General features: G+C 44.9%; 1 protein-coding gene across 1 annotated transcript in view; it reads left to right on the top strand.

Moving 5' to 3' along the window:
* The window catches only part of DPY19L3 (dpy-19 like C-mannosyltransferase 3), a 2003695-nt gene that overhangs the window by 786695 nt on the left and 1204038 nt on the right, over positions 1 to 12962 (top strand). The window contains exon 7 of the mRNA XM_069635451.1: positions 10869 to 10992. Coding sequence (XP_069491552.1) covers positions 10869 to 10992 — 124 coding nt within the window. The remainder of the gene's footprint in view (positions 1 to 10868; positions 10993 to 12962) is intronic.

The following is a 12962-nucleotide window of genomic DNA, read 5'->3' as shown; positions in this document are numbered from 1 at the left end:
GGGGTGGACTCATTTCTTGCTCTTCTTCGTTCCCGTCTGCTTTCCGTTAACTGATGATCTATCCGGATGACATGCTCAAAAACATCCTTGTAGCGTTTCGGGTTCTGGGGTATAAACGAGCTTGTCCTTGTATTCGTCGTGTAGGCTGTAAAGCACCAGAGGGGGTTATCTGTACTCCTGCTCTCTATATGACGAAGCACAGGGCACCCCAATCAAGATTCTCTATTGTTGGTAGCAATGGACGAGCAATCAAGGCTTAGCTCTCAGGAGGTGATGCAGGCTGGTTCTTAAATACAATGTAGTCCCCAAGCACCCACAAAGAAATGTCCACACACTATGTTAGTGAAAACACAGTCTTTATATAAATAAGGTTCAAGTTATATACACAATCACAATAACACACTTTTTACTCTGGTAATACTAAATTTGGCAAATATATACAGGTCTATGTGGTACCACTCTTTCTATCGATTCCTTTAAAATGCGTCCACGGCTAACAACCCCAAAATAGCATACAAATCAGATTATAAGATGCATCAACGATAGACACATAAAGAAAGCAAGTTAGATCAAGCAATGGCAGAACAGTCCTCCTCTAGAGGCAGTCCTGTGTGAGGATCCCTCCCACCTGGGCAACCTGTAAATAAAGCGTATTGACAAGCCCAGCCCAATTATGCTTAATATAGTCTCGATTCCTTCTAAAGGTTCTACGACCCCAAAGTATCTAGTTTCGTAGAGTTCTTTGGTGAGTCGTCGACGGGCCCTTCTTGAGTGCACTCCCTTTATGCAGGAGCCACGGGTCGTCGAGAGTCGGTGAAGAAAAGGGTGAACACGGTTGTTGCGGCAGCAGCTTCGGTTCTTGCGGTGCTCATTGACGATTGGTTGAAAACGTCCTGCAAGCTGAGGTGTGCGGTGCACCTCGACGAGGAATGTTCCTTGCTGCAATGAGTCGATGAAGAACTCTGGCCCAGCAAGCAATGAGTCAATGAAGAACTCTGGCCCAGCAAGGGCATCGGGTCGTTGGCGTCTCTGTGGTCTTTGGGTGGCAGGAAACCCACCGGCGGTTTCTCCTCGGTTGTTGGCATCATTGACTTTCTCTGGCAGGACGAAAGTGGTCGACTGTGATGAGCAATGGAGTCCTTGGATCAAATATCTTAGGCAAAGGAGCACTGCAGCTCCTGTCGGCGACAGCAGTCGTCCACGGTGATGGACTTCAATGTCCGGCCATTCGCTTTGTGATTCCATGCGGTCCATGTCTCTGGTTGGCAGCCTTTTGAGGGTTTGACTTCCAGGTAACTTTGGCAAAGATCATCTGGTGCACGATGGTCCCTCGTAGCTCAGGAAGAGGTCTCCTAGCCAGGTCCTCTCTTGGATCAGTTACTTGACAGTCACGCAGCTTTCAGATTAGCGAAGGACAGCAGCAATTCTTCTTCTTCCAGCTGGCTTCAAGGTTAAGCATCAAGTATCAAATTCAGTTTCTGAATGATTTCCATCAGTGAGAGGCCCCCGGATATATTGTTGATCTCTCATTCACTCTGCTGGGTCACACTCAGACAACCAATCATTCAGAAGGTCATTCAGGCAGTTAGGCAGCCAATCAGGCTCACAGTGCATTCAGGCCATTCTTCTCCATCCAGATACTCACAACATGGAATGTGGATTCGGACAAGCACTCTGCCATTCAGCACTCCACACTGAATTCATCACAGTTTCGGGCAGAGCTGTCTCAATCATTGTGTCAAACACCAGATACTAGACACCCATAACATGAAATGCTTATTCGTCACAACTCCATTCACTCAGGTCCCACCCACAACATACAGTCATTGGGAAGGCTCCAGCCAGTCTGGCTTGGCTTCCCCACACTACCTTATATGGAACTTCCACCCAACAGCCAGTCAGGAGGAAGGGACAGAGTCGGGGCTTTCCGGGACTTTGGGAAATTAAGGTAACAGGCGATAGAAAGTAAGAGGCCACAGGGGCCATTTTGTTTCCTATCAGGAATCAACTGATTCCAATGGCAGGGACTAGATATCCCAAAATGGAGGATACTCGGAGCACCTGTCATTTTAGCATGGAGCTGCCACGAGCCCATACCCTGCCCTGTGGGCCACACACAGGACCCAAAAACATACACTATGAGTACAGGTTTGTACTCCCACCCATGGGTGCCATAAGGGTATCCCAAGTGTCTGTACACCATGACCAAAAAGAGGAAGAGCTACACCGCCAAGAGTCCCACATGAACTCCTTCATGGAAAACAAGACGGAACATACATGATAAAGCAATAAAGGACAAGGATATGGAAGCCCTGTCCCTCCAATGCATTTCAAGCATCACACAGGCCTCTACGGAACAGTGTCTTCTGGGTAACTTCCAGCCATTGTGAACCTGCCGCTAGCTGACGAAATCGGCTCAATTAAGAAATGAGATCAGAGTTGCCCTGCTTAAGGTCCAGTACTCGGTTTTGTACCGTTGCAACCAGGTCGGGAGATTGAAATACTGCCAAAAATGCTTTATCAAAATCCACAAAGTCTTCGAGAATATGGATATGGGTAGAGATGTAAGGGGCCACCCAAGCCAGGGCATTTCCAGTCAGATTACTTATGACAAAACCAGTCTTGGCCTTATACTGCTGAAAGTGTTGGGGGCGAAACCGGAACTGGACCTTGCAATGATTACAGAATTCCAACATTTTGCGGGGATCGCCATCGTATTTTATTGACGATACGTGAGCCACTGTACTCTCGGCTGATGCTACCGCTGGGTCCCTGTGAGATGCACCTCGCAAAACAGCAAGAGATTCCACTTCCAGTTTTAGGGCCTGGGGTTCATTTCTGAACTCTTGTCAGCTTTCATAGTTCTTGGAGTTCTTGGGAGTTGTGGGCGTCTCAATCTATTAAGTACCTGGTCTCGCTGACTCCTGTTTTGGGATAATGGTGCTTCACTCCGATGTTCTCGATTGCTCTCCAGAGTTTCCGTATAGTAGATGATATGGGGCGGGGGTCTAGACCCCCCAACCCCCAACCTGGAGCAGGTAATCAGAATAGGTGCCCAGGGGGTGGTCTATCTCCCCGCACCACAAGGCAGCTGCTCCAGGAATACCATGGCGTGGAGACAGCGCAAAGCGCTGACTGGTGCAACAAGATGCCTTGTTGTTTTGCAGCAAAATAATCTCCAGTAAGCAGAGAAGCCTCAGTCTCTAGAATAGCAGTCCTGGAACAGGTAGAGCCCCAGGAAGGGCTGATGAAGGTAGGCATAGACCACAAGAGCAAGTAAGGAAAACTGGAGTCAGTCAGCGTAGCAGGCAGGCTAACAACGAAGAATGGTACCAGAACTAAGGCAGGAATGAATGAGGAGGAACAGGGGGAGGCAGGAGCACGGAAAAAGGACAGAAATAACCCGGCAGGCAGGCAGGCAGAAATGGTCAGGACAAGGAAAGCATCAAGGGTGCTAACCAACGGAGTGTGTTGAGACGCACCCGTCCCTTGGCGTTTTGTGTTTATATAGCCTGCTGCTCCCAACAATGTCATTGCAGTGGGCGTCATTGGTCTGCAATGAAAGACGCAAACCACAACGTGGGCACGTCCGGAGACTGTGTCCAGGCCACTGCACATGCGCAGCACACAACCCAAGATGGCAGCGCCCAGTCACAATGTCACTCCCGGCCCCCTGTGCCTGCCGGTGATGCCTCTCGTGACTGCACTGCCTCCAGGATGCCGGCCGGCCAGCCGGCCCTCCGCTGTAGCCTACAGCATGGATACATCCTCCAGGGGAGTGGCCCCGGGATGCAGCAGTGTAATGCGTGGAGCGTAACACCTGCAAAACCTTTCTATGATGCTAATTATTAAAAAGCTACAGGGAGAAGACTTTATTATTGAATTAGCCACAGATGAAACTATACTCAACATTAAACAAATAATAGTAAGAAAGTTTCCTCTCCGCATTGAATGCCAGCGGCTTCTTTTCCAAGGGTGCGCTTTGTTAGATACTTTAAGGTTGTCAGACTATGCTATAAGACCCAATAGTAGGATAAACCTTGTTGTCCAGATTAGTATCGACCTCCCACGTGCAGCTTCATTGGGCATGATATCAAGTCTGAAAGACCCATTAAGATCTTTGTAGAAAAAGACAGTTTTGGAGAACCTGCAAAGCCGAGTAGTACTCCTGACCAGGAAACACAGACACTAGAAGAAGATCCTCAGGAACCGGAGGAGGAATTATTTTCTTTTATGGTCGATCAAACGGAGGGTGTCACTAAAAACCCTGATCTGTGGGCCGTTGAAAAATAAATTGATTTGTTTGATGGAGTACCTATTAAGGAAACTCCAACTGTGACTGTGGACCAACTGAAAAAAAAATCTTCTAGCCCCCGAAATGGGCACTATAGAAAATCTGTTAACGAAATTAACAGCTCACCAGATCCAAACCGAGCTGCGGTTCTAGGCGGGACTGGTGCATATTGCTGCCTCCCAGCAAATACCTTTTCTGCCTTGTGGGGTGTCCTGGGCCTTATGCCCTGGGATCGTATCTCTCCAGCCCTGAAATCTCTTCATTGGCCTCCACTGGCTGCAAGGATTAAATTCAAGACCCTTTGCATTGTCCACAAGGCTTTCTGGGTTCTGGGTCCAAAATACCTTCAACTCTCCCTCCGCAAATACATTCCCTGTCGAGCCCTTCGCTCCTCCGCCTCCAACTCCCTCAGGGTCAGTTGTTTCTCAAAGAAACATGCTGGGGATAGATCGCTGTCTTCGGCTGGGGCCCCCTTTGTAACAGCCTCCCTGCCACTCTGAAACTTAAGGAGATCCATCTCCGTTTCTGGAAGCACCCCAAGACCTTCCTCTTTGCTTTTGCCTTCTCTCCTCCTTTCCCCTATTGATCTGTTCTGCTTAGGTATCGTGCACCTGGTTACGTCTGATTTCGGGCCCAGGTACTTCCCACCTTGCCACGCACTCACACTACCTCCTGGCAACCCTTGCACTTTCGATCTGTATCTGTAACCCTACAGTCCTCCACCTTTCCCTGCACTTATCAGACACCCCTGGTCTGTGCCCTAAATTTAGCACTTGCCACTTGCTGGCTGTACTACCATTTGTTGTTGTTTTTCATTCCTATGCACAGCACTTTCCACTTCCTCCCTCCCCCTTGCACCCCCCCCTTCACTCCTCCCTGCACTTGCACATTCTCAATGTCATTGGGCCTAGTAAGATTGTTGTTTTCGTTCTCCCTTGCCTCATCACACTCTGAAATACGTGTTTTATGAGCGTGATACAAATAAAATATCAATATCAATAACCCTAACCATATAAAGATGGGGAGGACTTGGGAATTCTTTTTTCTCAACTTGGAAAGATTGGCACAGAAATTTCTCTGGGGGGACAAGTTAAAAACATTTTATTTCTGCCCCCTATTAAGAGGAGAGTTGCAGAATTCATACCAACATGTAAATCCTTTGGGAACAGCCAAATTTGATGAAATTGAGCAAGGGTTATTTCAGAGGGTGGCTAAACAGACCACTTCTATTAACAGAAATGAAGAGAGATCAAATTGAACCCTGGAGAAACACCTATAGAATTAGGGGCCTAAGTGCAAAACACCATCTCTTTATGGCTGGGGAGAAAAAGTCTACCAGAAGTAATAGAGACCTTGACAATTGAACAGTATATCAATTCCTTACCTCCTTAGTTACAAAAGGGCGTCTTTCAGTTGAATGAGCCTAGCCTAGCAATGGCTATAGAGACTGCACAAAATCATGCAGAAGCCTATAGACAGTTGAGATCAATTCACTGAGGGGATGAGACAAAAAAAGAGCCAAAAGCCCACCCCTTGCCCCAGTCCTCCATATAACTCAGGAGACAGAAAACCCATAATAGACATAGATCAAGATAACTTCTCTAAAATAGGTTTAAAAGATCCTTGGAGGGAAGATAAAAATAACTCTTGTTGGCAAAGAGAGGGGACAAATAAAACCTGTAGAAGGGCGAGTATTTAAACCAACTTCCACTGCATGCTTCTCCTGTGGACAGTCTGGACCTTTGGCCAGGCATTGCCCATTAAATAAAAAGGAGGAACCCATGGAGAGCGGGTATATTACCGGAAGGGAATGGGAGGAAGTGAATTTTTCTAAAGAGTAATTTGTAGAAACTGCGAGCTATTACTTATATGGGGTTACTCCATTTGAAACGCATGATTCTGCCACGGTAAATGGAGTGCCCTTCAAGGCATTAATGGATTGCGGAAGTAAACAGACAGCCTTTACAACGAACTTGATATTGACTGGAGAACTGGGGAGGGATATCCTGTAAAAATCACCTGCGTCCACAGAGACAAAGAGATATACCACAAGACCCCAGTTACCATTTGAGTTCAGGGAGAAACAATGCAAATAAACGCTACTGTAATTCCCGGATTTACGGAAGAGACCATAATTGGCACAGACATCCCAAGATTTGAGACCCTCCAAAGGAACGCTAACAACTCCTCCCTTCCTTACTCCTATTTCGATTCCTGTGAAGAAGGGTTTTTTACTTGAAGGCCCTATCTGGAGATGGGATACTATGTGTGAAGGAAAACCTCCTTTCCCAGAAGGAATCCCAAGCCAAAACATAAAAAAAGCCCTTGGTCGGGAAGCCAGAGCATTAGGGGAAGGGTATTTGCTGAATCTGATGTCATCACCCTTACCCGGGGATAGCCTCTTCCGTTGTGGCCAGGGGACGGCAGCCGCTACCTGATCCTGAGCCTGGGGGTGGCTATATGAGGGATGACCACATGGGGGGAGGTGACCCTCGGTGGAGATAACATGGCATAATTGGGTGAAGGCATATACCTCCCTTTCCATTTTAGGGATGTTCCCTCTGTGTCTCAAACTTTTATGGCTTATTGTAAAAGTTCCTTCCCACTGCCCACAAATCTTGTATCATGTAGGAAGAAAACCCAAACATTTCCATATACATAGGAATGCTGAGACGAGGAGGCTGAAGGGAGCAATGCAGAGCCAAGATGCCTAAAACTACAGAACGTGCTCTAGTAGTTACGAGGGCTTTACCGGTGCTGGGAGGTTTAAAGGGTGGAACCTAAATGAAAACGGAAAGAGCTACCTGGAAAATCTGCATCTGCTCGAGGTCAATCAAGGGACTTCTGAGCCGCTGTGGAGGAGTTTGTGGAACCCACCGGCTCAAGGCAGAAGGAGGAAGGCTGCAGCAAACAATGTGCTGCACTGGGATCGCACCACAGGAAGAAGGCAAGTCTGGTTGGCGATCACGGAACCGGAGAGCAGCATCTCAGCCGCAGGAACATGGAGAGAGGCTCAAACACCGGGCGGGAGCCGCAAAGGATGTGGAAGCCGCCGAGTGAGGACTGTGGACTCGCAAACTGGAAGCGGAGCACCAAAACGTTGCTCCCTGCTTACTGCGAGGGAATCAAAGAGTGGTGCAGAAGTCCTGGAGAGAGATTGAGACACCAGGGGGCTTCGGTTGCCGACGAACGCTAAGCAATTGTAAAGGAAATGAAAGTGCATCATATTGGAAGGCAAAGCCGAAAGAGGTCAAGGGAGGAGAAGAGAACCCCTCACCTCGTGAACTTTTGCAAAACCATAATAGTTGCGAGTCTAGGACCCGCACCCAAGGGAAGCAAAGCCAGAGAGAGGTTAAGGTGGAGAAGAAAACCCTGCACCTCGTGAACCTTTGCAATACTATAACGTAGCAAAGGGGAGCAAAGCCTGGAAGAGGTTAAGGGGAGAGAAGGAGAGTCCTTCACCTGGTGAACCTTTGCGAAACCACAAGTCTGCAAGTGTGTGTAAAGTGAAGCATGTTAAAAGTCCCGGCAGGAGAGATATACCAGGCCAAATAGAGCACCCAAAGAGGTCCTGGCACAGAAATACGCTGGGTAAACCCAAAACAGGGAATGAAGTGAAATTGAAGTGGAAAAGAACCTGGCAGGGAAGTACACCAGGTGTCCGATATAGTTGGAACTTATTTCAAAGACTGTTTTGGAATACAAAGGGCCTCATGACGAGTTGGGCTGTATTCCTGGCTGTAATACCGCTGACTGTAATAGCCCCAGCATTGACCGGCCCGGTGGTATTACCACCGGATCACGGGTTGGGCCTTAAAGGTAAATCCCCATTCCTGATTCGGTCCATTGGGGAATTTTCGGTGCTAATACTGCGGGCTAATAAACCGGGATTTTTGCCTCCAGAAAAAAGCTGGAGGTAAAACAGCCGATTTAGCGCCCAACTCGTGATGGGGCCAGCCCTTAAATGCGGCGGTAATACCGTTAACACCGCATTTAAGGGCTACAGCCCAACTCGTGATGAGGCCCAAAGTGTTTTGTTATTAACCAAGAAACCTCCAAGGAAGTTTTGTGCCTTTTTGATGTCTTAAGACATATTGAACAGGAAACTGGGGAACTGAGACATTCCCTGAACTGTGAACCTTATCCATTGGGAACTTTTGTGTTGCAGTACATTTATATTTCTTTTGAACTTTACCTTTTGTGCACCTTTCAAGACTAGAGACATTACCCCTTTGCACATTAGAGTTACTTTAGAATGTTAGGGCAAGGATAGGATTTCAGAAACAGGACAGTTTTGCTTTGGACATCTTGACATTGGACAGACCATTACTTTTGGTTGAGGTAAGGAAATACCTCTTAGAAGTAGAGACAGTGAGGCATTGTCCATCTCTTTACCATTTAATAAACATCTGTAGCCATATGACTTATTTGTGTCTGCGTCTCATTCCTGGCTCCTCGCACATAGTAGTAAAGTTGTATTATTGGTTAAATGATTATAGGTGTAGATGGAGACTGTAGTAATTTTTTGAATTGGCAGTCAAATATTGGACTCTGACTGTCTGTGGTTCTTCTTGCCGCCACTGCTAATGGCTTGTGGTGCAGAATGCCTGTACACACTTCTATCGACTCCTGGTACTCAAGCAAGTGTGCTCCTCAGCCTCCCTGTGGCTACTGCCTTAGTTGAAGTACTACTGTGTTGAACGCTCTCGGGAAGGTAGCTCATGTGCAACGTGCTCGCCTTGGAAGCAAGACGACACAGAGCAACACAGGTTCGATCCACGGGTCCGCGCTTAGAAACCTCTGGGTATTAAGCGCATTAGAAATTGCCTATCATATCATATCATTTGGTCCCTTACCTAACACTGCTTTGGGCCAATGTACTCACTTATCCAAACTATGCATTAGGGACAGGGTTTTTATGCCCTCACATACACTGGACATGTTTTTTATTTAATAATGTGGAGAGAACAGCACACATTCAGGTGATGTTTTTGATGATATAATCTTGTGATCCCAAAACAATTTAAAATGCCCTCCAATCAAGCAGCATACATTTTTTGTTTCCTTTTTCGCCTTTGCATTTGTGTTTCTAGTTGTAGTATTTTGATGGTGTGATTTTTTTATTTATTAATGGAAGAGAGATTTTCCTCAGTATCTATGAACAGTTCGGCATAAAAGTATATTCCAAATGGCCATGATCCACATCACAGTTTGCAGCTCGATCAGCATAACGTTATAGAGGGCTATTCCTGATCTGGCTCATTTACCTTTGAATGACCTTTTCAACATCATAGGGCCTCATTACACAGATGGCGGTAAGGGTTTACCGGTACCGGTAAGGGTACCAGTGCCGGTAAACCCTTACCGCCTTACTACGAGGTCCCTTTGTGGGACCCTACCTTAACGGCTGGTTTTACCAGCCGTTAAGGATGGGACCCGCAAAGGGACCTTGGAGGTAATTACGGTACCTCCAAGCGCCATGGTTACCGCCGTCCGTGTAATGAGGCTCATAATAATTTCACTTGCAGAAGTAATAGAAGCAACTGAATGCACTTACAGTACTAGACTTCTCTTCCTGTCAGGTTGTTGCGTTCCTGCGTTTTCTATTTTTATAATAGCTTACTGGTACATCAAAGCTTCATGTCATACAATATGGCCTCAAAATATCCTCAATCTTAATTCATGCAATTAGTTGCTTTGTTGTTAGTATTTTAAACAATGTAGCATACCTTTATTTGTTTGTTGGAAATGCTAAAGTTTTATACCGAAATATCAATTTAAAATGAACACATGTTTTCTTCAGGATAATTGATTTGAAAATGTACGTTAGCAAAAGGGATGTACAAAGTTGATAGTTTATAGATTCACATGCTGGCAATATTCTTCTCTCTTGTGACTAATTTCAGAATAGGCCTGTAGGCATTTCTATACTTATACCCTGGTGTCCTAAATTCGAGGAATCATTAAGAAACTCTTTGCACTTCGACTTGTACATCATTTGTTTGTCAGCTGTCAGTCATCAGTACAGCCATCTTCCAGATAAATAACGTGTGCTTCTTTGAGTACTACCACACAAATTTCAAATTTAATTATTATATTGTCATTCTGATCTCTGAGCATATGATTGTGGTGCAGCCATTTTGGTATTGTAGAGATATTTGTATTATCCTGAGTGGGGGTATTGAAACCCTCTGAGTAATTACATTCTAGAAATTTACTTTATGAATGTCATACCAAACATGTTCTATTAAATAATGCAATACACGTCAACAGATGCTTCAATGGGAATACAGACTCTAAATATGAAACATGAAAACTGCTTTGGCTAACCTGAAGCGATGATTCAGAAAATTATTTGTGCAGTAACACAGAAGAATCCCCCTTGACTAGGGATGTATGAACTATATAAACCCATAGCATATCTAGCGTTATCCATGAGGAGCAATATGTTCTATTTATTAATTTTATATATGGCCATATTGTTTGTGTTCATTGCTTACTTCCTTTGAAACCTGACTTACAGAAGAACTTCTTCTAGAAATTGTGTATGAAACATCATCTTTGTTTTGTGCAGAATAGATACCACAAGAGTGGAGTTCACCATTCCACTGAGGGAGAATTGGGCACTGCCATTTTTTGCGGTTCAAATCACAGCAATTACATACTTTCTGAAACCTCATTTGACGCCTCTCCAGGAAGTAAGTATAACGCCAGCAGTGGAATCCTATGTTACCATCTCCTCCATCATCATTCAAGCATCAGCATCCACCTTTTAGTTACTGTAAACCTATCTGCACCCTATTTCTTCTCATCAGGCATCATTGATTCTTCTTTTCCTCTGATATTGATTTTGTCCTGTTCCCTTATGTGGTTCAGCCTTTGATTCATAGAAAGAGGTGGTATAGAAGAACAGTCAGTTCCACCTAGACTGACACTTTCACTACCTTTTGTGGCATCATTTCAATTTCACAACCCAGTTTTGTTTTCCTTTTTTTCTTTTTAAAGTGCAGTTGTTTGTTGTTCATAATTTCACTGGCTGGCGGTTTTGTACATTTAGCCCAGAGAGAATCTGTCATGAACTACAAAAAGCATTTTTACTTTTTACATAATATCTTAATGCTGAATTCTTACTGTCTATTTCTTGTCTAGATTTTGAAACCTATTTTAAGCAGATGCCATTCATGGCATGATGCTATCTTATAAATGCAAAGCCAACCCCCTTGCGCATCTAAACTTGTGGTTTACCCCAGAACTCAGATCACTGCGCAAATCTCAAAGAAACAGTTGCTAACAAAGACAACTTTCTAATAGCCTCCCTTAACTACAAAGAAGCAATCCTACAATCTAAAAAAAAGAAAAAAACCTACAATACCCGCATTATTTAAGCTACATCAAATACCAAAGAACTCTTTAATGGAGTCAAGAGAGTTGGAATCCCCAGCACCACCACCAGTTGCACTAAAGATACCACATGGGGCACTAACATACAGTCAGCATTATTGAACAAAATAACCATTTTACAAAATAAAAATTAGTCAAAAAAACTCTTGATCTTAGATACTGCCGCCAAACCTACCACCTCTACGCCCCGCCCAAAAACTCTGAAACTCTTCAACTTCTCTCCTCACCACCAAGAAGGTAGAGGACATAATGACGAAGTTAAAACCCTCAAGATGCCAGATAGACATCTGCCCTGCGCCCATTATTAAGGAGGCAGTCAAAGAATTGGCGCCCTTCATCACCTCCCTAATCAACATTTCATTCAAAACAGGCATAGTGCCGAACAACCTTAAAGACGCTTGGGTCCTTCCGCTACTTAAAAAGCCATCTCTTGACCCTAATATCCCCACAAACTATAGATCTATCACTACAGTCCAATTTCTTCTGAAAATCGATAGAGCAGCTTATCTGCCGATTCAAGAGAATTTAGAAACTAACAACCTCCTTGGGCTCAGGCAATCAGGCTTCAGACCAAGGCACGGTACCGAAACGGCCTTAACTGACTTAAAGATTCAAATTGAGGCGTTAAAAGACATAGGCAAACTTGCCCTTCTCCTACTACTAGATCTGTTGGCTGCTTATGACTTAGTAGAACACAAGGTCCTCTGCTCGCACCTAACTTCAGCAGTACTCTTTTCCGATAATGCCAACACGTGGATCCAGTCCTTCCTTGAGAACAGATCAATGAGAGTTTTTTCCCCATCATCCTTGGCCGATCCTACACCAGTCACGTGCGATGTTCCCTAAGGCTTCTGCGTGTCTCCCACCCTATACAGTGTATTTACAAAGCCCTTGTTCAGTAACTTGGACCATCTGGGTGTCACCTACACTAATTACGCAGATGACACCCTGATGCTCATACCTGTCACAGGAGACTACAACACCGATGCCAAAGTACTTAACGACATCTAATAGTATAATTCAAGCTTGGATGGCTAAACATGGGCTCTGTCTCAATGACGAGAACGTAAAGAGCAAGGGGTGATAGGTCGCCTTCCCCTACCTAAAGACCCTAAGTCACACTAGGTTATATCCAAGGTAACCTCATTTAATTTTAAGATTATACATACCACACCTAATAAACACAGGTATTTTATTTTTACTTTTCAATTTATTATTCAAATCGTAGATATACAAAAACTAAAAAAACCTATAAAAAACACATAAA

The sequence above is a fragment of the Ambystoma mexicanum genome, chromosome 1q (assembly GCF_040938575.1).
Source record: "Ambystoma mexicanum isolate Mex_15411 chromosome 1q, UKY_AmexF1_1, whole genome shotgun sequence".
Classification (NCBI taxonomy): domain Eukaryota; kingdom Metazoa; phylum Chordata; class Amphibia; order Caudata; family Ambystomatidae; genus Ambystoma; species Ambystoma mexicanum.
This window is presented reverse-complemented; position numbering and strand designations above follow the sequence as displayed.